Source organism: Poecilia reticulata, linkage group LG21, assembly GCF_000633615.1.
Source record: "Poecilia reticulata strain Guanapo linkage group LG21, Guppy_female_1.0+MT, whole genome shotgun sequence".
Lineage (NCBI taxonomy): Eukaryota > Metazoa > Chordata > Actinopteri > Cyprinodontiformes > Poeciliidae > Poecilia > Poecilia reticulata.
In genome coordinates this window covers 13819281-13844353 of record NC_024351.1, presented here as the reverse complement: position 1 = coordinate 13844353, position 25073 = coordinate 13819281, and the positions used below count along the sequence as shown (strand labels likewise).

Below are 25073 nucleotides of genomic sequence, written 5' to 3'. Positions count from 1 at the left end.
TTGAAACATATTGAATCTCTATATCCTGATGTTCAAAGGCCTAAAAGCTTGTTGATTTCCTAGTGAACAAAATAGAAGCTAATCCAAGTGACCCTGTGAAGAGACTCGCTCTAGAAATCAATCAGTTCTTCAATCGGCTTATTCCCTGACAGACCACCCCCCACCCTCAGCTGAGTGCAGCCTTCAATGAAGAACCCTAGAATTAATCAGGGAAATGTCTGGCCAGCAGTCCAACTCTAACACAAGTCAAAGAAATATATGTATATATGTTTTGTTTAAGGGTCTTCCCATTTAGTATATGGAATAAAAGTAAAACAAGCATTCTGTGGGCGATAAATGTCAAGATTTATCTGTTCGGGGTCTTTTGCTATATTTTTGTTCTCCAATTAATGACAGGTCAATCAGCCTTTCATCAAAACATTTGAATACAGCCAGATTCATAGAACCTTGATCTCACCTTGTGTGCTTAACCAGCCCACCGAGCTAGTCCTGTTCTGGGATTCTGAGACAGGCAATTTAAACAAATATAAAATAGGGGGGAAAAAATTAGACCGTACACAAAGCCTGAGGAGCTGAAAGAAATGGGACGTCTTCGTCTGGAGGGGATCTGTGTGAAACAACAGCTGGGTGGGGTTGACAGTCTCAGATCAAACCCCCTTTAAATAAAAACACAGGGGAGCTGAATGAGTACTGTTCTTTTTCTCATTCCCACTCGTTTGCTCTCTGCATCTCCCACCCCGTCAGACAACATGTTTATCTGTCTGCCAGTATCCGAGTATATACCTACAGGCCAATCTCCTCCTTCCACCGCCTCCATCTGAGAAATCGCCAAACAGCTGGTTGCCATGGCTCCAGATTTCTGTGCACCAATCAAATCCTGTTTTGCTCAGGGTAAAAGAGAAGGGGCTACACCAGCACAGTCTGGTTAAAAAGCAGGGATATTAAGAGCGATTATCCAGGAACAGCAAAACATTTTGCCAATATTGCAGAATAAATTAACAGACATGTGATATTTGGGCCTCATTGTGTCGAATTGCAATGTCCTTTTGTTATGTCTCTGACATGTTTTGGATTGTAATGGTCTCAAGCATTTTTCATATCTAAACAAAATCTGTACCACCTGCCTCCTGTACTGTACGGATTGAATTTATGAAAGAACCAAAATAACAAAGATACCAAAGCAACAAAAGACACTGAATGTTGTTTTGATGAATGGAAGGTTTCTAAATTGAGAACAGGGCTCCCTCTGCTGGTACTATCGCGAACTTCTATTGAAAACACTTGCAACATGGATTATTGAGGTTTACCATCACAGGAAACTTTTCCTTATTTTGTAAAGTTACGACCACAAACAGTATGTTGTGTATTTTGTTAGGAACTCATGCGACGTGGGCTCAAACTCTTCCCACAGTCCATATCAAGAAGCACGCCGGTAAGGTGTGTTGACAACATGGCTGCTTTCGCCCTCTGAATCCGTGAATGTGGTTTGTTGGTTATCATCTGTATGAATCACAACTGAAACAAACTGAAATTTAACATGGTTTTCCCATGTTAAATTCGCATCGTTTTCCGAAATCACTTCTACTAGTCACCAGATGGCGCTCTTATACATTGTGCGTTTAATCCAGAACTATCTCACCTGGCCCTTCCTCTTATAAAAATGTCTGCAAACCCCCTGGGTAAAGATGATGCCCCTTAGACTTTTCTTCATTTAAAGTAAATCGTGTCTGACCAATCCGAGTGTCAGAAAGCGAATAACATAAATCATTTCAAATATTTTTTTTTCTCTGCAGAAAGCAAAATTCTAATGGATTTTATGTATTATTTCTAAGTAGCACTTTTTTTTCTTGGTGGGGTAGAGTTGGAATGATGAGCCCATACCTGTCCGTGGGAGGAGCCCCAGTCACCGCAGCCCTGTGCAGGGATCAGGTCCCTCTGGTTCCTGCTGCTGATCCCTCTCAGCTGACGTCAGGAGAAATGGCGGAGCAGGATGGCAGCGACACCTCTCCTCCGGAGTCCCAAGGTGAGCTCTAATGCCGAGGCGACTCTTAACTCCTATAAATGATTTTAACTTGCAGACATTCCGTCTGAGCCACAGCTCAGCTCACCTGAGCCCCTCTGGTCGTTTCCCCCCCCCCCTCTCGTTGTTTTAAACTCTAAATTATAAACAAACTCGGGTTCCCCACCGGTCGGTCACGGGAATGGGATTATCTGTCAACCAACTCAACCAACCGGTTGCTTTACTTTATTTGTGCTTGACTTTTTTAACTCGAGCCGCTCTTCTTCACACCACTCGAACCTCTTTAGTTGTTCATTTGTCTTAGCTGTTGAACGACATTGTGAGCTCCTCCTGACGAACACCTGTTGCTGACATTTTGTCAGCTGGTCTCCGTCAGAGCTTCCTCCCTAGATGTGTGACAGGTGGATTAATGGATAAACCGAGGTTTGTTATTCTGGGGACTTGGTGTAAAAAAAAAAAACTCGTTTAAATTTGGTTTATTGATAAACTCACCACCAATGAAATGAAATTGTTCCTTAGACCGGTGTAACTATTTTTCTTTTAGCATCTATTAGTAGCATTAATCAAAGTAGAACTAATTGCTTGTGTGAGTGGATTTTAGTGTATTGGAAAGAAGTTCTGTTGAATGTTTATCTCTTATTACTTGAAAGAAAATAAAAGAGAAACTTTCCCCCCCCACATGTAGCCACACCCCTCCAGTCTAATAGGGATTGAGCAGGTGCTTTTTTATCTATTGTTAGTGTACTAACCTGCTGTGACTCCATGACTGGGATTTGTCATTGTTTTGTCTTCCGTAGTGTGGTGTCTCATGACTGAACGTTTTCTGTTTGGAGGGATTTACAAATGAAGATTAGCGTGTTGTTTTACAGTGTAAATCACTTATTTTTATAATCACTCATCTATTTTTAGCTACAGGATTTTGGCAACAAAAATAAACAAGTCAAAAATATGAATTGTACTTATGAGAAGTTAAAACGAATAATGGGTAATAAATCAGAGCCTTATCTTTTCTTTTGTAAATTTTGCTGTTGGGTTTGTATGCTTGCTAGTATGATCTTAAGTTTATGTGAAAGCATAGCTGTTACTTGTATTCCAAACCTTTTATTCACAGAAAGTTTTAATCTGTTTGTGAATAAAATTATTTGCTGTTTTATTACAAATAATGTCCAATCAAGTAGGCATGTGCTGGTTTCCTGTATCGAGGAATAACAGGTTTTAAAAACTTATGATTCCTGGATTACTAAACTTCTCACAACACAGTGGTCCCTTTAATTTGTGTTTGCATACAAGAAAGAAGAAAAAAAATCAATACTTTTGGCTGCAAAGACCCCGATGCCCTGATAGTGATGCTATGTAAACAAACTCAAACATGCAGGTGGCAGCATCATGCTGTGGAGATGTCACCAATCACTCTAACTAAGGTGACATTATTTTAAAGCAGTAATTGAAAAAGCCAAGAGCAGCTTGCTTGTTTGATTGTTGTCTAGTATTAGAATAATAAAATGTGTGCATATTATTAAAAAAAAAGATAATTTATGCTTTGCTACTTTAGCAGAACGTGCAATATGTGCTTCTTCTCTGGTTTAAAATAAATGAATTGGATTAGGACTAGTTGCATTTGTAAATATGATGATTCCATACAGCTGTGGTATTTTTACTCAATCATTGTACCGGGAAAACTTAAGACTGCCCGATACCCACTGACCTGCAGCAACAACAAGTTTTTACTCTGAATACAGCCCCAAAGCCTACGCCCCGATGCTATGAATGGGCATTCAGTGTTGGCTTAAGCATGATTAGTTTTATTTGTATTTGTCTGTACACTAATGCCAGTGTAGTGTAGTTTCTCCACTACACTTTCCTTTCTCCAGCACACCTGAGTCATATTAATGGCCTCATTTCCGTCCATTAATATGATTAAGATTGCATGTGAACCTGAGTGATGTTCTGATGAGAAAATTCAGCCAACTGACTCAGATGTGTTGGAGAGGATTTAAAAGTTGCGAGGTAGAATTTAATTTCTGTGTTTGTTTTCTGTTGTTTTGTCTTTAAATTATTTTTTGGCGTACTATTGGCTTTTATTTGACAGTAATCAGACAGAGAGGCAGAGAGAAGTGGGGAAAGACATGCAGCAAAGGCATTGAGGATGGGAGTTAAAATCAGGATGGCCCCGTCGAGGTCTATAGCCTCCGCGTGGAAAAGGGACATGGTGCATGAGAAAATATTTGTTTTCACTATGCATCTCTCCATTCTCCCTTTCCTCCGTTCACACCTACTTCCCTTTTGTCCTTCCTTATTTCCTTCCTTCCTGGTGCCTTGCCCAGCTGCTTTGTCCCCCCGACTCCTTTTCCTTTCTTCAATATATTCTTCTTTTCATCTTATGTTTCTTTTGTTGTCCTTCTCTGTGCCCTACTCCGTCTTTGTAGCCATCCTTCCCTTCATTCTTCATTTGTCTTATTCCATCTTACTTGTGCTGTAGCTTCATTCTTTCCTTTCTTTGCTGCATTTCCTCTTTGCCAAAGTTTTTCTGTACCCTTGTCCTCCTCATTTTACTCATTCAAGCCCTTCCTTCTTCCCTTCCTTCCTTGTGTCCTAACTCACTTCCTCCTTTCTGTCTTTTTCAGTCCCCTTATTTCATTGTGTTAACCCGCTTTCCTCTTTCTTCCATTTATTCCTTCCTGTCTTTCAGTTTCTGGTTGCCTACTTATGACATATTCACTGTAGGAATATTAAATGTAAATTTGTGTTAACTATAATATCCCAGTATCAATACATCCACACTCAATTATGAACTTCATGTACCTTTTTCATGTAAAAATCCTATTTGTTCTTTTGCCTTATTGCCACACTGAATATGAGTGAGAAGGGCGTGTTGCAGAGCCTATCACGTTAAAGTCAGGTGTAGGCTTACAGCACTGCTGTGTCCTGTGGGGACAAAGATCAGATTGCTCGTCCATGATTGTGTTTGTGCAGCACATGCTCTCTGAGGAGATGAGGCTGCAACTATTGGCCTGAATTCCTTTATATTATTATTATTGGGAAAAAGTTATTTTAATAGAGATATTTAATAAATAGCCCCAATGACATACTACTGATTAAGCATTTTGACTTCACAAATGTATAAAGTATATTTACAGTCCTTACAACTTTTCGCATTTTGCCTTGTTATTGCTATAAATGTTAGTTTTGTATATTAAGATTGTATGTGAGTAGCAGCAAACTAGTGCTTCACTGTGAAGTAGAAAGAAAAGCAACGTTTTTTGTTGTTTTTTTAAAAATAATGAATAAAAAACTGAAATAAAAAATACATGTACACTGGGGAACCCAGAGTTAATGCTTCTTAAAACTATCTGGATTATTTTTTTATTTTTAAGTTCGCTTGCTTATTTGTTTGTTTGCTTATTTGTTTGTTTGTTTGTTTGTTTGTTTGTTTGTTTGGGTGTGGGAGAATATGCCATAAGCGGTTGGTACGCTGAGTCTTATGGGAACATAAAAGAACAGGTTGAATATACACGCATCAATCGAGCATAACTTGCTACCAGAAACTGGCCCATATAAAAATAATATGATTTCTCTTTAAGTGGAGACGGTGGGTGGAGCCATAAACCATGTGCTCTCTGGACTCCTTCCAAAAGCAATGGCTCCAGTACTGCATTATTTGACTTGGAGTGGTAGCATCCAGCAACTGTGCTTTGTTGCTCTGACGTCCACCTGTCAAACTCCTACTCTTGCACTGTGTCACTGGTCCATGTGCTGCTGTTGTCAGGGAAACCCATTACGTTGTACCAGCTCACCTTCCACTACTGGAGCTGCACTGAATATTTTATCGACTCTCCTAACCTCTTTTCATCCTCCTTGTCCCTGTGTGCGCATATCCTCGTACAGTAGAAGGAAATGCTATGTGATGTAATTCTCCTGGCAGATTTGCAGATGAGATCTAGTGGGGGGACTATAAAGACGGGAGGTGGGGGGGTGTGTGTGGAGACAGCAGATGCAGCATCCTCCTGAGGAGCGCAGGAGTCACTTGTGCGGTTCTTACAGACCTCTGCGGAGCCACTCTTGTGGATTAAGTCTTCTTTTCTAAGCCACTCCACCAGAGCTCACCCTCATCCTCACTCTCGCTGCTCGCTGGTCCTCTGAGCTGCTGTGTTTGTCTGCATCCCTTTCCTTCCTCTGCACTGCACTGGGTTTATTCTTGACTCATCATTTTTTTTTTGCCTTTCTTTGGCTGTCCTCAAAATTACTTTATTTTTGTATCATCTGCAAACCTTTTTAGCTTTAAAGTAGCTCGTTTAACATGGCTGCGGGTATTTATCTGTAAGACACCTGCATCTTCCTGAAGAAGAGCGCTGTTAGGGGTGACCCTGACCTCCAAAGTCCTCCGGAACAGTTCCCTATCTCCTTTGGGTGGGGTGGGATGGGCAGGGCTCGGGTAAGTTAGCCTGGGGGCTTGAGCGGTTGCAACAGGGCAGGCGATGCCGGATAGGAAAGCAGGAGGAGGTGGAGGAAGTGGATCACCCAGAGACAAGTGGAAGCTGAGGAAGAGAGGCAGCCGGCTGACGATTCAACCGCTCTGTACCATCACTGAGGAAGAGGAGGTACAGAGACGGAGGGAGGCTGGCAGGAAGAAGAAACGAGGTATGAAGGAAAGTAGACTGACTGGGTGTCCACTGTGACCGTGCAAGTTTGAGTGTGCGTTAACGTATCTAAATTAAGGGCATTATCTGGGGCAAAGAGTTTATAATTGAACTGAGGAAACTTTGAGCATTCTCCAGAGAGTCGGAGCTGCAGATGCTCTGAAAATGTGACGCACCAAAGATTTGTGGACTTTTTTTTTTTTCTTTTTACTGCATGGCTCATTATATATTTATACTCAAAAGTAAAATCTCTTGCTGCACTTTCCTTTATGGGGTTTGGATTAGAATGCGCTTCGCAGACATCGTTGGTGTGCAGGGTCTGTGATGATGGACACTTTTGTTTGTGCAAGAAAGAAAATTAGCTGAGGCTGCAAGATTAGGTCAAGACAAGGACAGCAGAGATGAGAGCGGAGGTGCAGTGTGCTTTACACGTGTATGTGATGGCAATGCGTTTGTAAGCAAAGAGGTCCTGTCAACACCCCAGCATACGACTGCAGTCGCAGCAGTAAGAAATGTGCAGTGCTGGGACTTTCTCTTAAAATTGGCAGGTCTTCAAAAGTTAAATATTTCTGGTAATACTTTAAGAAGAGGCTGGAATTATAGCTTTTACCTGTTTTTGGTCAGAAGATACCATAACCGACAACAGTAGTGGCCGAAAACTGACGCATCACCCTGAACATGATATTAGAACTGACAAACAGGCTTTTTTTTAATGGCACATCTTGAACTGAACTAAATGCACATCAACATTGGAAGAAAAACCTGTTAGAGACTGCAGCTGACGCTGTGGTTCACACTCCATCAGGATGACCCTCAATCTATAGCCAGAGCTACAATGGCAAATTTTAGATCTTAACAAATTTGAGTATTGAGGTGCCCAGACCTACATTTGGTTAAGAATATACAGCAAAACTTTTTTGCTTGTTTTTCACTGACTCCATCCTTTGACTGAGCTGACCTATTTTGCAACTAAAATGGGGAAAAGTCTCAGCAGAAGTCTTTCCATGTTGCAACTATGAACGACTTTGCTTTCCCAATAAAATACACTGTCAGTTTGAGGGTGAAAAATGACATAAATGTGTAAAAATACAAAGGGTTTAAACATTTTTGATACATGCTATGTGTTTTAACTGGAAGGAACAGCTGAAATTTTTTTTGCTTCACTGTATTTTGACTGTTTAAATTGCTTTGCAAATATTTTCCCAGAAAATTATCAGATGAAGTAATATCGTCTTTTACTCGAATCACAAACTTTGTGGACAATTCAAAAGTATAATAATGTGGCTTCTGAGAAATGTCTTGACAAAAGTAAGATGGCAAACTTTCAGTCTGATTTTTGTTTTTGCCTAAAAATTGCTCTTTGTGAGTACCTAGCAGACATTCTTAGGTTTGAGGCTGAAGACAATGCAGCTCGGACCACAAAATTATAAAACGCACTGTTGTTGCACCTTTCGTCCAGAGCTGTAAAGGAATACTCTCAACCCTGCCCCCTTTGCCGCTCCGGTGTTTGGAGGTTACAGTTTGGCTTAGCATTAGCAGCAGCTAATCCTCTCAGGCTGCAGGGAAGGAAGGAGCTACACACTGTGCCTGCCTGTTACCCACTGGCCTGGACGGCAGAGCATTAATCGCCAACTCTGACCATTTAATCTGACCGGCGATGAATGCAGATAGACTGGGGGTGGGGAGGGTGTGCAGACAGACAGACAACGAGCGTAGGAGGAGGGAGGGGCAGATTAAACAGTCACACTCTCTCTTATATCTCACTCTGTGTAACACATATTCATGCAAAACGGCATAAACACACATGCACACGCAGACAAAAGGATGGGGACTGGCGTGTCAGCAGCGGTGACACCGACTGACCTCGCTCATTTTCTAAATCTAATTTAGAAAAAGCCGGATGGAGGAGTTTTGCTTTTGGTTTCTACCTGGACTGTGGACTTTGTGTTTGAGCTCAGATTCTGTCAGGAAGAATGTTTTCAGGAAGTAGGAACCTTGCTGCCGGTCCCGTGATTGATCTAGCTGAAGTGGACAGACCAGGCAGGGTCAGATGTCCCACGTTTGGATTAATACATCTGACATTATGAACAACTCAGGTAAAACCTTGTGCTTTGGCCAACTGGAGGATCTGTATTAAATACAACTTTATTATATTTTGATCAATCAATAGGTGAAGCTAAGAACTGTGGGAAAGAGGAGTGAAAGTGCATAAGATTGGGTTTTATTATGGTCAGAAGTCAAAGAAGGTACATTGACTGCATCTTTTACTGTGCTTTATGCTTTTAGTTCACCAAAATCTCATTACCATCTGGAGATTTTTGTACTTATATTCTGTACAATATTATATTTTGGCAGGGGGGAAAAAAGCAAAAAACTTTTATCTCCAAAAATTGAACTCTTAAATGAAATGAACAAATCTTCTACATGTACACGAATGCTGTCTGGCTAAAGTCATGTGCTATCTTAGTTATTTTCAGCTGATTTTTATCACCGAAACCACAGACAGATATGAAGGGCGATAAATACAGTTGATTTTCACGAGAAAACAAAAGTAAAATTGGAGATGCACAGCAAAAATGTCCTTTTCACCACTTAAATTGTCGGTTTAAACATCTTCAAACACAAACCACCATCTTCCAGTTTCTGAGAAGCCCCGCCTCCCTTTTTATGCTTTTTAATGTAGTTCATTACTTAACCCACATAGTTGAATCTTTAAAAAAAACAATGTTGGAAGCTTAAGAGCAGCGTGACAGGTGGACCTGGTGACAGGAAGCCTCTACTGTGAGCAGGTTCAGTTACACCGCATAGAAGGTTTAATGTGTTTGCGAATGGTGTTAAACAGCAGGCGAGTGTGCACGAGCAAATACACTTTGGGCTATCGGAGGTTTGTTGATTCAGTGACCTCTGCAACAGATGGATGCCTGTGAGATGCACAGGAAGGACACAGCTACGCTGAAAGTATATCGGATCAGTGGAGAGGTTATTGCAACTGATTGTTTTTTAAGATATGCTATTTGTACCAACAGCTTGATTTTACACTTGTTATTATTATCACTTACTTGGCATGAGGTGTCCGTCGCTACTCTGGCATGAAATACTCTAGCGCTTTTAGGTTATTGGGTTTTTACTGCATGGGTTCCATAAACTCCAAGTAAACGTTCATGTTTGAAGCAGAAATGTAAGGCAATGTTTGGATTGATGTTTAAATCTTTTATTTTAATGGACAATATTGCTTCATTTTGTGGGGATAAATTGGAAAATTATATTGCTTAATATTGCAATGACAATCTCAAATCACTGCAGTATAGAAAACACATGGAAAAATAAACTAGAGACCAGAAAAGTAGCATTTCTACACTCTTGTTTCTATCTTTGTATGAAATATCCATTCATTCGTCCATCTGATCTTTTGTTTTCCAGACTTTGTGCTTAAAGCCTAACTTTGCAGTAAATTCACTTAATTTATTTTGTATTTTCACATAAAGATTGCATTAAGAACTTAAGTATCTTCTGTAAAAGTATGACATTTTCTCAGGAGTACATTGTGGGAACACGCTGTATGATTGTTTCTGTATCTCCTCTTTACTTTCTTTCCAATCTATAATCAATCTACGAACTTTAACCAATTGGTGACAAAATCATGTTTGCACATTTAGAGCAGTGAATTATTTCAACGGGCTAAAATATGTGCGGTTGGTGCGTAATAGCTGAATTAATGGGACTAGGATGTCACATCAAAATCCTACACCGAGTTAGTATGAAGAAGACACTTTTGTATCTCATTAAATATGTATTTACCTCAACACAGTCTCATGTTTTGAGCAAGTGCTTGTTCACATATATATTTGATCGCCTCTGTGTAGCTTTCTTTTGGGCGATGCGCACTGCTTTGTGCATTTGTTTTAAGAACAGCAGAGTGGGGCTGTACCAAGATAAGTGGGGCAGAAAGCACCTCACACTACTGAGCACCCTGTTCTGCATGCTGCACTCAAAATACAGTTGATTTAAGCTTTCACTTCTTGGTGAATCCATTCCCATAAACTCCACTATATTTGGTGTTGGTGTTTTCCAATCACTTTGAGATACTCTAAGTAGGAATGCACCAATCAGGCGGTCAGAGGCTAGAACTCTGTGCCCAAACATCAGCTGCTACATCTCAAATATATGCTTTGATGGATCGTTTGAGATAATGCAATGCCTTCATTTGTGCTAGACTCAAAACTGTGACATCTACCAAAGAACCTGTAGCATATTTTTTCCATTTGATGTTTTATCATCAGAATAGGTAGCTCAAAAGGAAACTAGACATTGTCAATAAGAAAGGACCCAATCAGTTAGTTCAGATGAGATTAATGTTTTGCTCTCTCATAAGTTACTCTATATAATAGACATGTTTTTGGACATCTTGTAAGGATTCCTGTTTAACTCTCTAGATATACATTTCATAAGTTTCTCACTATTAGACGGCCTTTTAGGGCAGACTCTAAAATGAAATGAGCAGGTTTTATCTCATCTGAATCTGACCTTTTCTGGATGAGTTGTGGGAATAAAGAGCTGGGCAAAGTTGGCTATGAGGGAACATATTTGAATGGGACATTGAACGAGGTTTATTCAAAGCTTTGTGAATCAAAACAAGTTGCCAGTTGTGGTGGCGTGTTGCCCCCCCTACTTGATGTTGACCTCCGAAGTGCAAATATTTTTTTTCTAATGTCATGCCAAGCTCATAATGAGTTTCTAGACAAATATTAAGTTAAATATTGAGATGCGGGAAATGATCCTTTCCTTTTTGAGCCGATCTTTTATATGAGGAAATGGATTTTCAGGCGCGAACAAAGTCCTGGTGCTGCCTTTCTTGTTGTAACAATAGTCATTATGACCACATCTACCTGAGGCAATGCAGACCTGTGAATGCGTGTGTACACACCTCTGCAGCTGCCCCATACACGGTTACACACAATACCCAGTCAACTATGACCTGATTGTCTTTTCTCTACTCTTTTTGTCAGTTCGTGTAAAACTGTTAAGCCTGCGGTGGGTGGAGTCGGCGAAGTCAGGCACACGAAAGGAAGTACACAAGAAATTGAGAATCAGGAGTTTTAAATAGACACTTTAAACACCGGTGGAGTCAGATATGAAATCTATATTTTGCTCTTCTTTTGCCTTGTTGTGGGTAATTACTAGACATGCTGTGATGTTGCTGAAAAGATAGGAAGCCCACATGAGTGTTGGAAGTGTATTATTTTAGTTGGACTTGGAGGAATTGAATGAATTGTGACATTTGCCTCTTCCACACAAATTTCTGTTTCATTATTCAAGTTATATTTGTATATAACCCTGTTTTTGTCTTCTTGACTTGCTAGTGGCACTAATATTACAACTCATAGGGTTGTTTTAGTGCTTTTCTATCACATCTTAAATAAAACTTTGTTTCCAAATGGCTAAAATTAAGAGCTGAGTCACCCTGGAGCCAATAGAACCAATGATCAAGCTCAACTCTATAAGAAGTGAACTTTGGTGATAACAAAATAATATGAATATTGAACAATGTTTTTTTTTCTATCAGGAGAGGCAACCATGTAATAGAAACCACAGGGACACTCTTGGTCTGAATTTATTCACACAGCTCATAAGAAGTGCTTGTTTTTACAAATCTTAGATTTATTGCTGCAAGCATTTTCCAGACATATAAACATATTTTCACCTTTGCACTATAATGCAGCTACAGTATGGCTTAAGTTTATCAGAATGCAGCCTGCATGGAGTTTGCATGCACTCATGTAAACTCCATGCAGAAAAACCCCACATGGGAATTTGAATGCAGGACCTTTCTTTCTTTTTATTTTGGTTTCAAAAGTATGCACATCTCATGATGAACATGAAGGGTTTTTTTTCATTCTGTGATATACATTAACAATTGGAATTAGTTGGTCAGACCTCAGTGAGAATGAGAAATTGTCCAAGAAAAGCTAAGTACAGATATTTTATTGAGATTTTTAACCTTAGTATTCAGGATTATGACATGTAAGTCTCCACCATTGTACTATGATAATTCACAACTCATGATCAATAATAAAGATTGTCAATAATTCCTATTAATGATTAGTTAAGCAGTCGCATTTGGACAAGTCCACTACCTTGATAGTAAAATTACGGAAATGAGCTTTGACTTCTGACACGTAAATAATAATACTAATAATACTACTACTAGGCACAGTAAAAAGAAAGTTCTGGGACTTGTGGAAGTTATTATGGTATGGTTTTAAATATTTTGTAGAATAAAACATTATTTAGAGAAAATCTTTTTTTCCCCTTTTTGTTTTTTACAATTTAAGTAATTTAACAGTTGTGTAAAGAGTAGATAATTTTTAAGTGGACACTTTAGATCAGATATTTCGATGTTTGTTTAGTGAGAATCATTACACAGGAAACACTCATTCATTCAATCAATCAATCAATCAATCAATCAATCAATCAATCAATCAATCAATCAATCAATCAAATTTTATTTGTATAGCACATTTCAGCAGCAAGGCATTTCAAAGTGCTTTACATAATTAAAATAAAAACAGCTTGTGACATTAAATAAACAGTGAGAAAGAGGAAGAGATTTAAAAAAAACAGATAAAAACATTCATTAAAACGTAGAAAAGAAATAAAAAGAAATGAAAAACATTAAAGACATAAAAACATGGACCCTATGCACTCTATCGGTAACATGCACTCTAACCCTAATTTAGCCATAAGCAACTCTAAACAGGTGGGTTTTAAGTTGAGATTTAAAGGCACCCAGTGTTTCAGCTGTTCCTAACTAAATAGTGTGATGAACCAGAATATCCTGTCATTCTGGTCCTTTCAAATGTAAAAACTTTATTGAAATCTAATTAAATCACTTCCGAACCTACACACGGCAGGGATGCAGGCTTTGTTGTAATGAATCTTAAATTTAGGGTCTGAGGAAAAACATCACCCTGTGGGAATAATGCTGACTGTAATTTGGAGGTAAAACTTTTGTGGCTGGGGGGTGATTTTTCATTTTTTCATGTTGGACCAATTAATCTCCACTTGTGACTTAATGTTTTCATGGCTCTGATGTATCCTTTCCCCCGCCCCATCTCAGTTTCTTTGCTCAGTGTTTGATGCCAATCTGTTTTTTTTTCTCAGCATCTTACTCCCAGTATAGATCTGAGGATGGTCGAGGGTCTTCAGCCTCTGGGCAGACCTACTCCCCCACTGGGACACCTATACCCCCTCCCATTCCTAACCGGACCACCAGCAAAAACACAAGTAGTTATGCTGCTACCAAAACAGGTAACTCATTTAGAACAAATGCATTTTACTGAAAAAAACCCTGCTAGTTTCTCCTGTTTGTTTTTTTTCCCCTCTAAAGGGAAAACTTGCTAATAGTACTAGTAAACTGTGCTGCAGACTCGTTGCTCTTTAACAAGATTGATGAGAGACAGAGGCTGGCCCGTGAGCGCAGGGAGGAGCGGGAAAAACAGAATGGTAAGCACCCTTTATCTTCATGTGTTTGACAGTCATTCAGAGGGAAATTGATGTTTTAAAGTGAATCTGTGGCTGTTCTTCTTTATTCTCTCCTGACATTTTGTGGCTGAACTTGGTTGGCAGCTGTGAAGTGTCGGTTTCCCTGGAAGTTACATAAAATCCAGGGTGAACCCAGGCATCCAGTTGCCATGGATTCTACCTTACATAATACGGCAGTGAATCAGGCAGGTCTTAGGAAGACCGAAAAGTCAAAAGCTGTTTGTTACACATGCTGATCATGTTTTACATAAGTCAAAGATCTGACTTCATATAAGGATTTACTTTGTGCTGGAAGTTACAGCATTCTCATGGGAAGTGCAGTTGACCCTTCTTGTTGATGTTTGTGTGCGTGTGTATGCGTGTGAATTTAATTATGCGAGTCAAATTCCAACTTGTCTGTGCGTACATGCATGCAGCTGCCAAGGAGGCCCAGTGGCAGGCGCGCGAGGAGAGAGCGAGGCAGCACTATGAGAAACAGTTGGAGGAGAGGAAGAAAAAACTGGAAGAGCAGCGGATCAAAGAGGAGAAAAGACGGACCGCTGTGGATGAGAAGCGAAGGCAAAAGCAAGATGAGGACAGGGTATACATCCGTTTGGATTTATTTATGCTTGACAAGCCTAAAAAAAATGTATAAAAGAAAGTTAATAAAAGATAAATAAGAGTGGCAACCATTACGGATTGCTCATAAGTTATAAAAAAACTGCAATGATATGAATATTTTTTGACATCACATCCGATCTGTTTGGATAAAATAAGTTCATCAAATGATATACGTTAATCAATTAATTGTGTATACTTGCTTGTCTTTGTAGGATTATAGTGGGGGATTCAAATATAGTTAGAATAAAAATCTCTAAAAATTGTCCTGGCTAAGTTTTTCTGGCAATAATTTTGGCTATTCTAACTGACCTAAAAACAAGACGAGTATGAGAAAGAATATGTTTGTATCTTTTTATTTGGTGTATTTAATCTTCTGGTTTCAACTGTATAGACTTGGCTTCAAGTTTTTTTATGTTTCAACAATGCTTCACATACACGTGGAAGCTGAAATTTAAACTAACACTTTTCACGGGGGCTTTTATTACTCACACTCACCCTGGTTCAGTTACACTAAATTTGATCTGTAAGTGAAGTGGTAACTTTGGTACTTTTTTTCATTGCTCCTTCACTCCCATTTCTATTTGTTTGCGATACAAGTATTATTTGGATGATTTTTCTCCTAATTTATTTGGCGTATGTCACACAGCCATAAAACTAGTGTACAAAAACACTTTCTTCACTACCACAGAGACTGAAGAGATTATATTGAGCTTGTTCAAAGCCTAAGAAGTTGCCACATCGAGGAATTTCTCTTTTGTTGTTCTGACTGAAGGTGCGTCATGAGGCAGTGATACGCCGCACGCTGGAGCGGAGCCAGAAAACCAGACCGAAGCAAAACCGCTGGTCCTGGGGAGGAGCGCTGCACACCAACACTCCAAGCATACCAGCTGGTACTGAAACACATTCATACCCGCAAAGGCCCTGTACAAACACATCGAGTCCGCCACAGAAATCACAAACTTTTCCAGCCGCCTCAGCTTGTCAGAATAGTTCTGCCATGTTTATTTTTGCACTTTTCAAGCTCACTGCCTTCTGTTATTACTGCTTACTCACACCCTTCTCTGCCTTCCCTGTCTTTCTCTCTTTCATTCTCATGTTCAACTTCTGTCTGACTCATCCCCTCCTCTATCTCGTCTTTGCTCTTTCTCGGTTCAGGTTTTGTGGAGTCTGCTTTCCTCTGTCCACTCGACCTTGCTGGACTGGAGCACATGCAAAGTGCTTTCAGTTTCTACCGCAGATACGGATTGACGTCCCACTGTGAATATTATAGCTCTGTGTCAGTTAGCTGGCTGGTTTTAGAGCACTAGCAGTAGTACACATGTAGACCGATGTGGGTGACATCGTTAGTATTTGGTTAGCAGCGCACCATGTTACCCCAAAGTCATATCGCAAAGACACAATATTTCCATTTAGCACTAATTCATTTATTTTTTTAGGAGTTGGTAGTTTTCCAGTTCTAACCTAAATTAACGAATGCATAGGAAGTTAAAGTCTGCTGGGTCAGATCTCACTTCCTTTTGTTTGCCATCATTAATTTATTTTTCTCATTTTGACTGTAGATGCTGACAGAAGGTCAGTGTCCACCGTGAATTTATCCAAACACACGGATCCCATCATTACCAAGCGCCTCTCCTCCTCATCTGCCACACTGCTGAACTCGCCAGACAGAGGTAATGAAAGTCATGACATGCACATGTCACTTCCTAATATTTTCGTATCCTTTTTATGGGATGTTCCATAAGACTTTTAGCTGACAGTTGGATTGTGCTAAATCTTTGTTGTGAAGGTTAATAAGAATATTTGACTTGGTGTTAGTCTACAGAAATTATGATAATTGGAATTTATTGATTGTTACTTTGTAGATTCATTTAGCACAAAGTTTTTTCAATTTTATTTTTTTTTTTTTAAATTTATAATTTTTTTCATTTATGTCAGGCCATGTACACACACGGATCTATATAAAAAAATAAATATCTCTTCCACATTGTTTTCAAAAATAATATTGTACACATGGGATCGGTAACAGTGTATTGGAATGTAAAGTTAACACACAAGACGATGACGATTGGGAATTGTGTTGAGGGAAGTATGTAGAATGTTTACAGTAGCATCATACTTATTGGACAGGTTGGGGAATATTGACCATGTCGTCTAACTCTTGGTGGTGTTTCTTATACTGTTTATTATTTTTGAAGTATATTTTCTCGTGCAAAGTTTAAAACATCATGTATCCTCTGATGTTTATATGTTGCTGACAGGCTTACAGATGAGAACAGCTTCCACCCCTGTAATAAGCAAAGCTCAGTCCAAACCCCGCCTACATCAGGGGAAGACCACGCAGCACAAAAACACAGGTTTCATCAAGGGCACTTTTGACTTCTTATGTTATGATGCACAGAGCAGAAAAGATCATGGGCTGAAAACTGTGAATGAAAGTAAAAAAAAAAGAAGATGGTTCCTTTAAATTTAAACGATGGACGTCCGCATTCTGATTGCAGATTAGGTTTAAATTACAACTCACAACTGTTCACTGTGCTATGAATCAGCACATGCTTCCACTTGAGTATTTAATCACTAGGATTGGGCTCCAACGTAACTCCTTTCTATAATCCTCTGTAGGATAATCCTGTTTTTTTATGGGAATGCTATATACAGTATGCATCATGGCTAAAAAAATGCCATGTTCTATATTATCAAGCTTGTTTACCAGTTAATTCCATTTAAAACCTTCTTCAATACCTCAATTTCTATACCAAAAAAACCCCAATAATTAGGCATAATTAAAAATTATACATATACTATAAATTGTTTAGCAATACCATGCGTTGAGCATTCATTCCTTCAGTTTTCAGCTTGTTATCTTTTACTTGCATACTTATGAAAAGTATTCACCCCATTACATTACTTCTTTTTTGCATATTTCATATAGCCAATAAATTTTAATGTCAATCAAAGATAAACTGAGCAAATATAAAAATCTGTTTTTTATGTCGTAATTAATTTATTAAGGACAAAAGTTATCTTAACCAACCTGCCTGACATATAGAGTCAAGAAATTACTTAAATATACAACAGGTCAATAAGATCTAAGGGACATGTTATGCCCCAATCTAAATAAATTTAAAGATTGATATACCTTTATATCTATCTGTCTAAAAAGAGAATAATAGCAAAAACCAAGAGGTGGCCGGACTACCAAGATTGTTCCAAGAGCACATCATTGACTTATCTTGGAGGTCATAAAAGAAATTAAAACATCTGCAAGCCCATCTTGTTTCAGTTTGAGAAAGTGACTATGACTTCCCAAGAAGAAAGAAATTAGGCGAAAATAGAACCTTTGGAGAAGATGAAAACCAATTATGCCCAAATAACTCAAAGTTCACAAAATTAACTTCCCAAATAACTTTTTGGACAAATAGTCCATGGACTGATGGAACAAGATGGCGATCGGGAGCATCAGCAAGTCCAGTGTTAAGATTTTGAAGTGGCTTAGATACACTTCAGATTTAATCCTGTTGAGACGCTGTGGCGAAATGTTAAACAGGTTCTTACAATTCAGAAGACAGTGGCTCAAAATTCCTCCATTTATTACCAACACTCAATGACGGTTTTTGCCTCCAAGGTGGGCAGAGACATGATAGCGGTCAATTTCTTTTTCACATAGGGGCAGGTTGGTTTGCATAGATTTGTTTTTGTCCTTAAAATTTGAGTTCTCTTCAGGTGTTCACTCTGAGTACAAATTTAAATTTGTCTTATTTTGTTCCTTAATAAATGGAATTATGTTCTAAAAACTGATGTTTGCCTTTACTCAGGTTATCTTTGTCTGACGTTGAAATGTGTTTGATCTATTGAAGTGTGCCAAAGCAAGGAAAACCAAAAGAACTCTGGGGTGAAAGTACTTTTTCAGAGCATTGAAAAAGGTCCAACAACCCAGCCCTGCCGCACTGCATGCTTTGCCTGATGTTGTGTTAAAGTGGGTAAACGGATTATCATGAACATTATTCATACGTGTGTTCCCAGTGAGCAACTGGGGGAGTTATGGTCAGATATTTAAACTGCTTGTATAAAATCCTGGGAAGTCTGGTTTTGAAATCTGATGCTGCATTGTGATATTTTTTATGCTGCAGCCTTCTGTTATTGCTCTCCTACCTGCATCTTGCGTTTTGTGTGCAGTTCACTTCAAGGTGTTTGCTTCCTCTGATACTTACCAGTTAAATGCATGCAATGGGGTGTCAACTTGACTTCTGTTCACCTTTCACTTTGGATAAGTAAAGAGAAGTTGTGCTGGGCCTGCGGATGGTTTATAATCTGCTTTGACTGACTGCTTGGGCTGATAAGAGGGTAGGTAATACTTTTAGCTGTTATCAAAGCTGAGGTGTTGCATGCGTCTGTGTTCAGGACTCCGCCGACTTCCGCTGACGCCATGGGAGAGCAGCATGGTGAACCGTCTACAGCAGCCAACACACTCATACCTGGCCCGGAGCCGCAGCGCCATGAGCTTGTCTGGAGAGCAGTCAGGTAACACACAGTCCGGTCCACGCTTCTTTCACTCTGTGGCATTTAGTTATCCTAAATTTGATGCAAGACTTTCTGCAATCACTCATAAATCTCCACCTGTACAGTAGAAACAAGTCATAATATTTCAACAGAGTGTCTTGACCTCGAGGGTTTTCAATGTTAATAAGATTTGAGTGGATTTAAAGCATTACACTGTCCCAAACTGCCTTTACCAGCCTGTATCAGGGCACCCGAAGCTCACTGTTGGTCACCACACACACGCACGCACGCACACACACACACACACACATATAAACACGCACTGAAGCAGACCGCAAGATCCTGGTGTCTAAGCTGTTTAGGAAGTATTTACCCATTGACAGGGCTGGCTGCTCCTGTCTCCGTAGCAAAATGTTTGCAAGGTTACTGTGTGAACTTTGTACAACTTTGCATTATACAATAATCATATATTATTTTTAATATGTAAGTGTTTTTTTTATGTTGAGAACTACAAATTTCATAAAGAATTATGAAACATTGGTGGGTAGTTTTCTCAAAAGCCTTGCATTTCAGAACAAAGCAAGTTCGAAAAGGATTGTGCATTAGCCACCAAACAGTCACCATGGATGAGTTTTTTTTTTACCAGAAAACAATATAGATTTGTATTTATTTATTTTTTTGGTGAGGAACATCTTACATAGCCAAATATGTCTTTTTTTTTTCTTTTTTACAAATTTATGTATGTGCATTGTACCAACTTTAATAGGAAATATCCAATAGTGAGATCAGTTAGAAAGGTGCATTCATAAGAGTACACATATAACTACTACATGCTCTGGGTTCTCCATATGCATGTGGTAAAGTTCCTTGTTTTCATAAGAAAGGAGCTACTAAGGAAAATATGTTTGGAAGTAATGTGCTAAAGCCTTCACCTACGTTCACCTGTAGGTTTAAACAAAGTTCATTCCGTCTATTTGTCACGTTGCTCTTTGGCCTGACATTAGAAACAATGTGTAAAATGTGCACTTTAGCTTTATGTTCATGTTGTAGTTTGTGCATATGTCCACTATTTGGTGTTGGGTGTTATGTGTAATACTGACTAGCTTGTCCTGATTGAATAATAAACTAAATATGTTTCCCTCTTCGGGGTGTTTCTTGTTGTTAGGTAATGTCTGTATATATGTTGCGCTTCTACTAATCTGTAGCACTAACAGCTTCTTTCTCTCCTGCTTTCTTACTACCAAAACATCACCTTTTCATTCCTGTTCCCCCATGTTTGACCTCCCTAAATGCATGGCTTTATTCATACCATTCACCTAACTTCCTTTGCACTTCCATCTTTCCTTCTGAACTTTATTTTTATGCGTCCTTTTTGCCCAATCTTTTCTGATGTCCCACAAATTCCCACACTGTTCAAAATCATACCTGCTCCAAAACACTCCAAACCTCCCCGCCCGCCTTGTGCATCGTCACGGTAGCCATGCCTGTGTGTCCTCGCTCAGTTTCCTGCCACCCCATGAGCGCCGTGTCATTCAAGACCCTGCAGGCCCAAGTGCTCCCTCACTGTCGCAGCCAGGACAGGAATCTGAGCAGAGAGAAAGCTTCGCCGGCCTCCGCCACCGCTCGGAGGAGGACCACAGGGACTGTGCAGGTATGGAAGGAATATTTCCTAGCACAAATGTTTTTCAAACGGTCACAGAGTCTCAGTCTGGAATCAGCTCTGGGTTTTGACTGGTCTGGCATAACACATGGGAAGGTTTTGATATAAATTATTTGATTGTTGCTTTGTACAGTTTGGGTTTCTGGGGAAAAAAAAAAAAAAGCATCTTGCCAGTATAATGTTGCCACCATCTTGCTTCATCACAGGGATGTGTAAGACATCTTGAACGCTTCTTTAATCCTTCCTTTTCTCACCTGTCCATTTAGATGGGTAGATCCATTTTATTTGAGGGTATCAGAGATAAGGAGGTTGAATAAATATCTATGTCACAGACTTCAATTTCATATTTGTGGGAAAACTTGAAAACCATGCGTGATTTTCTTCTGACTCACAATGTTTGTCGCAACATTTTCATTTGGTATTTAACCACAACAAACTTTTCATTTCATGCTGTGTAAGACATAATTACTTTAGCATGGGATTGTAACAATTTGCTTAGATGATGAGCGAACGAAAAGCAAATATTGTTTTATCATTGCATCTGTGTAAGCATAAGGACCGTGACGGTGTCAGGAAGTCTTGGAGCAATCTGTCCCTTCCACTGGCTCCTGTTCTGACGTTACCTCCCAATAAGTCCTCCATTTCTTCAAGCAAAAAGTCAAACAAGGCAACACCGCCCTCTGCTGGCAGGTAGATTAATCTATTGCTCTCTCCAAAATGAATATGAAGCTTAAGAAAAGTTCTTGTTTTGGCCTTATCTTCTAATATAACATTTTTATTCTCGTTTGATCACAGACCTCCACAGAAGACACTGGGACGTCCCCCAACTCCCAAGCTGCTTAAATCTCCCGTTTCAGATGATCCCGGAAACCTTCGTCCTGTCAGGATCACGCCTGAGCACTCCCAACCCTCAACGCCAACAGCAGCTCCGAAGGTAGAAGGAGAAGAGGAAGAAGGAAAGATTTTCAGTCCTCCTCAACCCAGACCTCAGCCACTGGGTGAGAACAATCCCCCGAGTGAGGCACCAGCTGAAGTCAACGGTCGGTCATAAAGACACAGAAGTAAATCATGCTAGGAGGACAAATTTCTTCAACGATTCTTTTATGATGTTTTCCAGAGACTACAAGCAGTCCCCCAACTCAGAAACCTTCAGCTGGCACCACAGATCCAGAGGAGGCCAGTCGGATCCTGGCCGAAAAACGGCGGCTGGCCCGGGAGCAGAGGGAGAGAGAGGAGGAGGAGCGGAGGCAACAAGAGGAGCAGGCGAGGTACAGAGGCCCTCCGAGGACATCTGGCGGTGTCGCCAACGCTGCAGGTTGACTTGCATCAATGTCATTTGTTTCTCTCCACTCAGATCTGCAAAGGAGGAGATGGCCCGCCGTAAAGCGGAAGAGCGAGCGAAGAGAGAAGAGGAGGCCCAGCGTCTGGCAGAGGAGAGAAGAAAGCAGGAGGAGGAGGAGAGAAAGGCTGAGGAGGAGAAGCTTCAGAGGGAGAGAGAAGAGGCAGAGAGACTCCAGAAACAGGTCAAAGGCACAGCAACCTTTTTTTTTTGTTTTGGTTCCATGATTATAAGTACTTTTATATGTATGAAAACACATTTAGTTTATAAAAAAATATATATATATTTCTTATGATCAATTAAGAATATATTTCAAGCAGAAATGTTATGTCATGACCTAGATAGTAATTGGGAAACCGGAATTTTCCCCAAAATATTAAAAGTCACAATTTCAAGCAAAAATAAAAAAGACAAGTGAGGAGAGAATAGCTTTAATATTCAATAATATCATCATCTGAGTATTTCTATTATTATTCTGATTCAGTGAGATTTACCTGTTGGTGCCGAATTTAGCTGAGCTCTGTCTCAATGCTCGTCTCTGTGTTTGGACTAGAAAGAGGAGGAGGAGTCTCGATTGAGAGAGGAGGCAGAGCGACTGAGGCAGGAGAGGGAGAAGCACTTTCAGAAGGAAGAAGCAGAACGATTGGAGAGAAAAAAGGTGACGTCCTTAAACATTAATAAATAACCCATCCAAAAATCCTCTATGTTATTAAACGTTCTCCTGTCTTTAACTCCTGCAGCGTCTCGAGGAGATCATGAAGAGAACCAGACGCTCAGATACATCAGATAAGGTAAAAGCACATATTGGTTAATAACCGAAAACACGTCTAACACACTTTCAAAATGTTTATTCTCATTTCCCTCATCTCCAGAAAGTCAGGACCGGAGACAGCGCAGGTAACATGAACACACCTCTCTTCTCCCAAAAAACACCTCTCCTCTGTTGTTCCAGTGAAGGACGCCACTGATAGTTACTGTTCTTGTTCCGTCAGTGAGCCCTGGTTCTCCTGCAGCACCTGCAGCCACCGTGCCTCAGACAAACAGCAACAGTCACCAACCTGACCTCAGCCCACAACCCAGCGCCGCTCCTCTGAGCCGCCCTGACCAGAGGTGGTGTACAGTGCAAGCAAATTACACCCCACAGTTTCTATCCTGTTTATTACAAAAAACTTCCACTCTATTTTTGACAGGGAGAACGGTGAGTTCGAAGAGGTGATCTCGCTGCCTTCACATTCCAGGTTGTCTCCTCCTGAAGGAGAGGAGGAGCAGCAGGAGACAGAGGAAGAGGAGAGTAAAGTTTCTGTCGTAGCCTTCATGGAGAACGGTCTTCTAAAGCCTCTGAGTGCAGTTGAAGACCTATCAGCCCAGCAGGGACCAGGTCAGTAAGACTTATATCGCTTATCTATTGTCTTATTATACTACCTAGAGTTGGATATGCGTCATGTTATATGTTCAATTGTAGATGTGTGTGTACAGGAAACACTCGTTCCTTCAGAAAAAAATGTACTTTATTCCTTCATATGTTTAGGTCAGTGAGTTATATTGCATTTATTTATTTGCTCTTATTCCTTTGCCTTTTCTTTTTTGAAATTCAGATGTAGCCTGAAGCCGCTTTGGAACGTGACGACTCCACAGCCATGGAGACGGGAGAAGCCCTCTGAAGGAGGCAGAGAACCATGGAGCTATGAAGACTGAACCAAAGGAGATATTAGCAGCACCATATTTATATTCTCTTTCTCCTGTGGACAAAAAACGCCATTGGCATGTCCCGAAACCGGTGTCTCCAAAGAACGCCAAAAAAAAAAAAAAAAAGACAATCTTTCCAAGAGAAGTGTCTTTTCCTTTAGGAAACTCAGGCAGAGTTCATTTTCTCGGTGACAGTTGGTCTTATCTTCTTGTTCCTGCCCAGTTCTCCGACGCCCCAAAATCACAAGACAACTTCAACTCCTGAGATTGAGTGAAGAAAAATTTATTAATTTTGTAAACTGAGATTACCTTTTCAGTTTCCAACTATGATACTTGAAGCGTTTTTGTTGTAGATGTTCTTTAATCTAATTTTCAGCGTCTGCAATGCGAAAGGAAAAAAAAAAGAAGGCTCTGATGCAGTTTCCGTGTAGTTTCGACATTTTTGGTTGAATCAGTACAGAAGAGATGGTATGATGGCACTAAGTTATATAGAGACTACCTAGAAATGTCACGTAATGCAATGTAATCTGTCTACAGTGTTTAAAACTAGGGGTTGTAAGATTGAGGCCAGGGTGATTGAGTATTACAAACTTTAGTTTCAGTAATTATTAAAAGAAGATTCTGTTTTTATCAGGCAACAGAGAAATGGGGCATAAACTCCTGGTTTCCGTTTAGCTTTATTTAATTGCTGTACAGATAAAATGTGATTCTTCTAGTTGCCTGCGTCCTTTTTGTGTTTTTCTCTTCAGAAATTTGCTTTGGGTTGAAGCCATTTTGTTTACCCCTTTTTTCTAGTTAAAACTCAGTCAAAGCTGTATCCTACAACTTGCCCCAGAGTACTGGAAGAGTTTTACTTTTTCTTTTAGCTGGGCTGTGTTAGAAGCTGAATTTTGTTCGGCTCAAAATGACTTGAAATAATTTACATCTGATACTGAATCAAACAAATGAATAATTTTCATGAATGGATGCTGCGAATTGTGAAGTTGTGTTGTCTTGCTGTGTAGGGCGACGTTGTTTCCACACTGAGTTGAAGGTGAATCTGCATTCCTGAGCTTTGGCATTTGCAGCCAAACTCTCCCATGTCTTCCTTTC

At 39.8% G+C, this 25073-nt stretch overlaps 1 protein-coding gene across 11 annotated transcripts; it reads left to right on the top strand.

Annotated features, from left to right (window-relative positions):
- The first annotated feature begins 1854 nt into the window (after positions 1-1854).
- map7b (microtubule-associated protein 7b) lies at positions 1855-24107 on the top strand. 11 transcript variants are annotated; one of them, XM_008397984.2, is made up of 20 exons: positions 1855-2023; positions 13819-13965; positions 14083-14160; positions 14616-14779; positions 15572-15689; positions 15955-16056; positions 16359-16469; positions 17058-17153; positions 19198-19317; positions 20775-20947; positions 21507-21646; positions 21752-21996; positions 22074-22224; positions 22311-22479; positions 22849-22953; positions 23036-23086; positions 23168-23192; positions 23288-23405; positions 23486-23673; positions 23891-24107. In XM_008397984.2, the coding sequence occupies exons 1-20, from the start codon at positions 1867-1869 to the stop codon at positions 23899-23901; spliced, it is 2469 nt and encodes an 822-aa protein (XP_008396206.1). In that variant the 5' UTR covers positions 1855-1866; the 3' UTR covers positions 23902-24107. The 11 variants fall into 11 exon arrangements, with proteins under 11 accessions (XP_008396206.1, XP_008396213.1, XP_008396212.1 ...); XM_008397986.2 differs by lacking the exon at positions 1855-2023 and adding an exon at positions 5995-6658 and having other exon boundaries at positions 21752-21954; XM_008397985.2 differs by lacking the exon at positions 1855-2023 and adding an exon at positions 5996-6658 and having other exon boundaries at positions 20799-20947.
- Positions 24108-25073: the final 966 nt, after the last annotated feature.

Coding starts and splice junctions, on each gene's coding strand:
- map7b (XM_008397983.2), top strand. CDS start 6,496: ATGCCGGATAGGAAAGCAGGAGGAGGTGGAGGAAGTGGATCACCCAGA. Junction 21,647..21,751: donor ACACCGCCCTCTGCTGGCAG/GTAGATTAATCT, acceptor GTTTGATCACAG/ACCTCCACAGAAGACACTGG. Junction 22,480..22,848: donor CAGAGAGACTCCAGAAACAG/GTCAAAGGCACA, acceptor TGTTTGGACTAG/AAAGAGGAGGAGGAGTCTCG.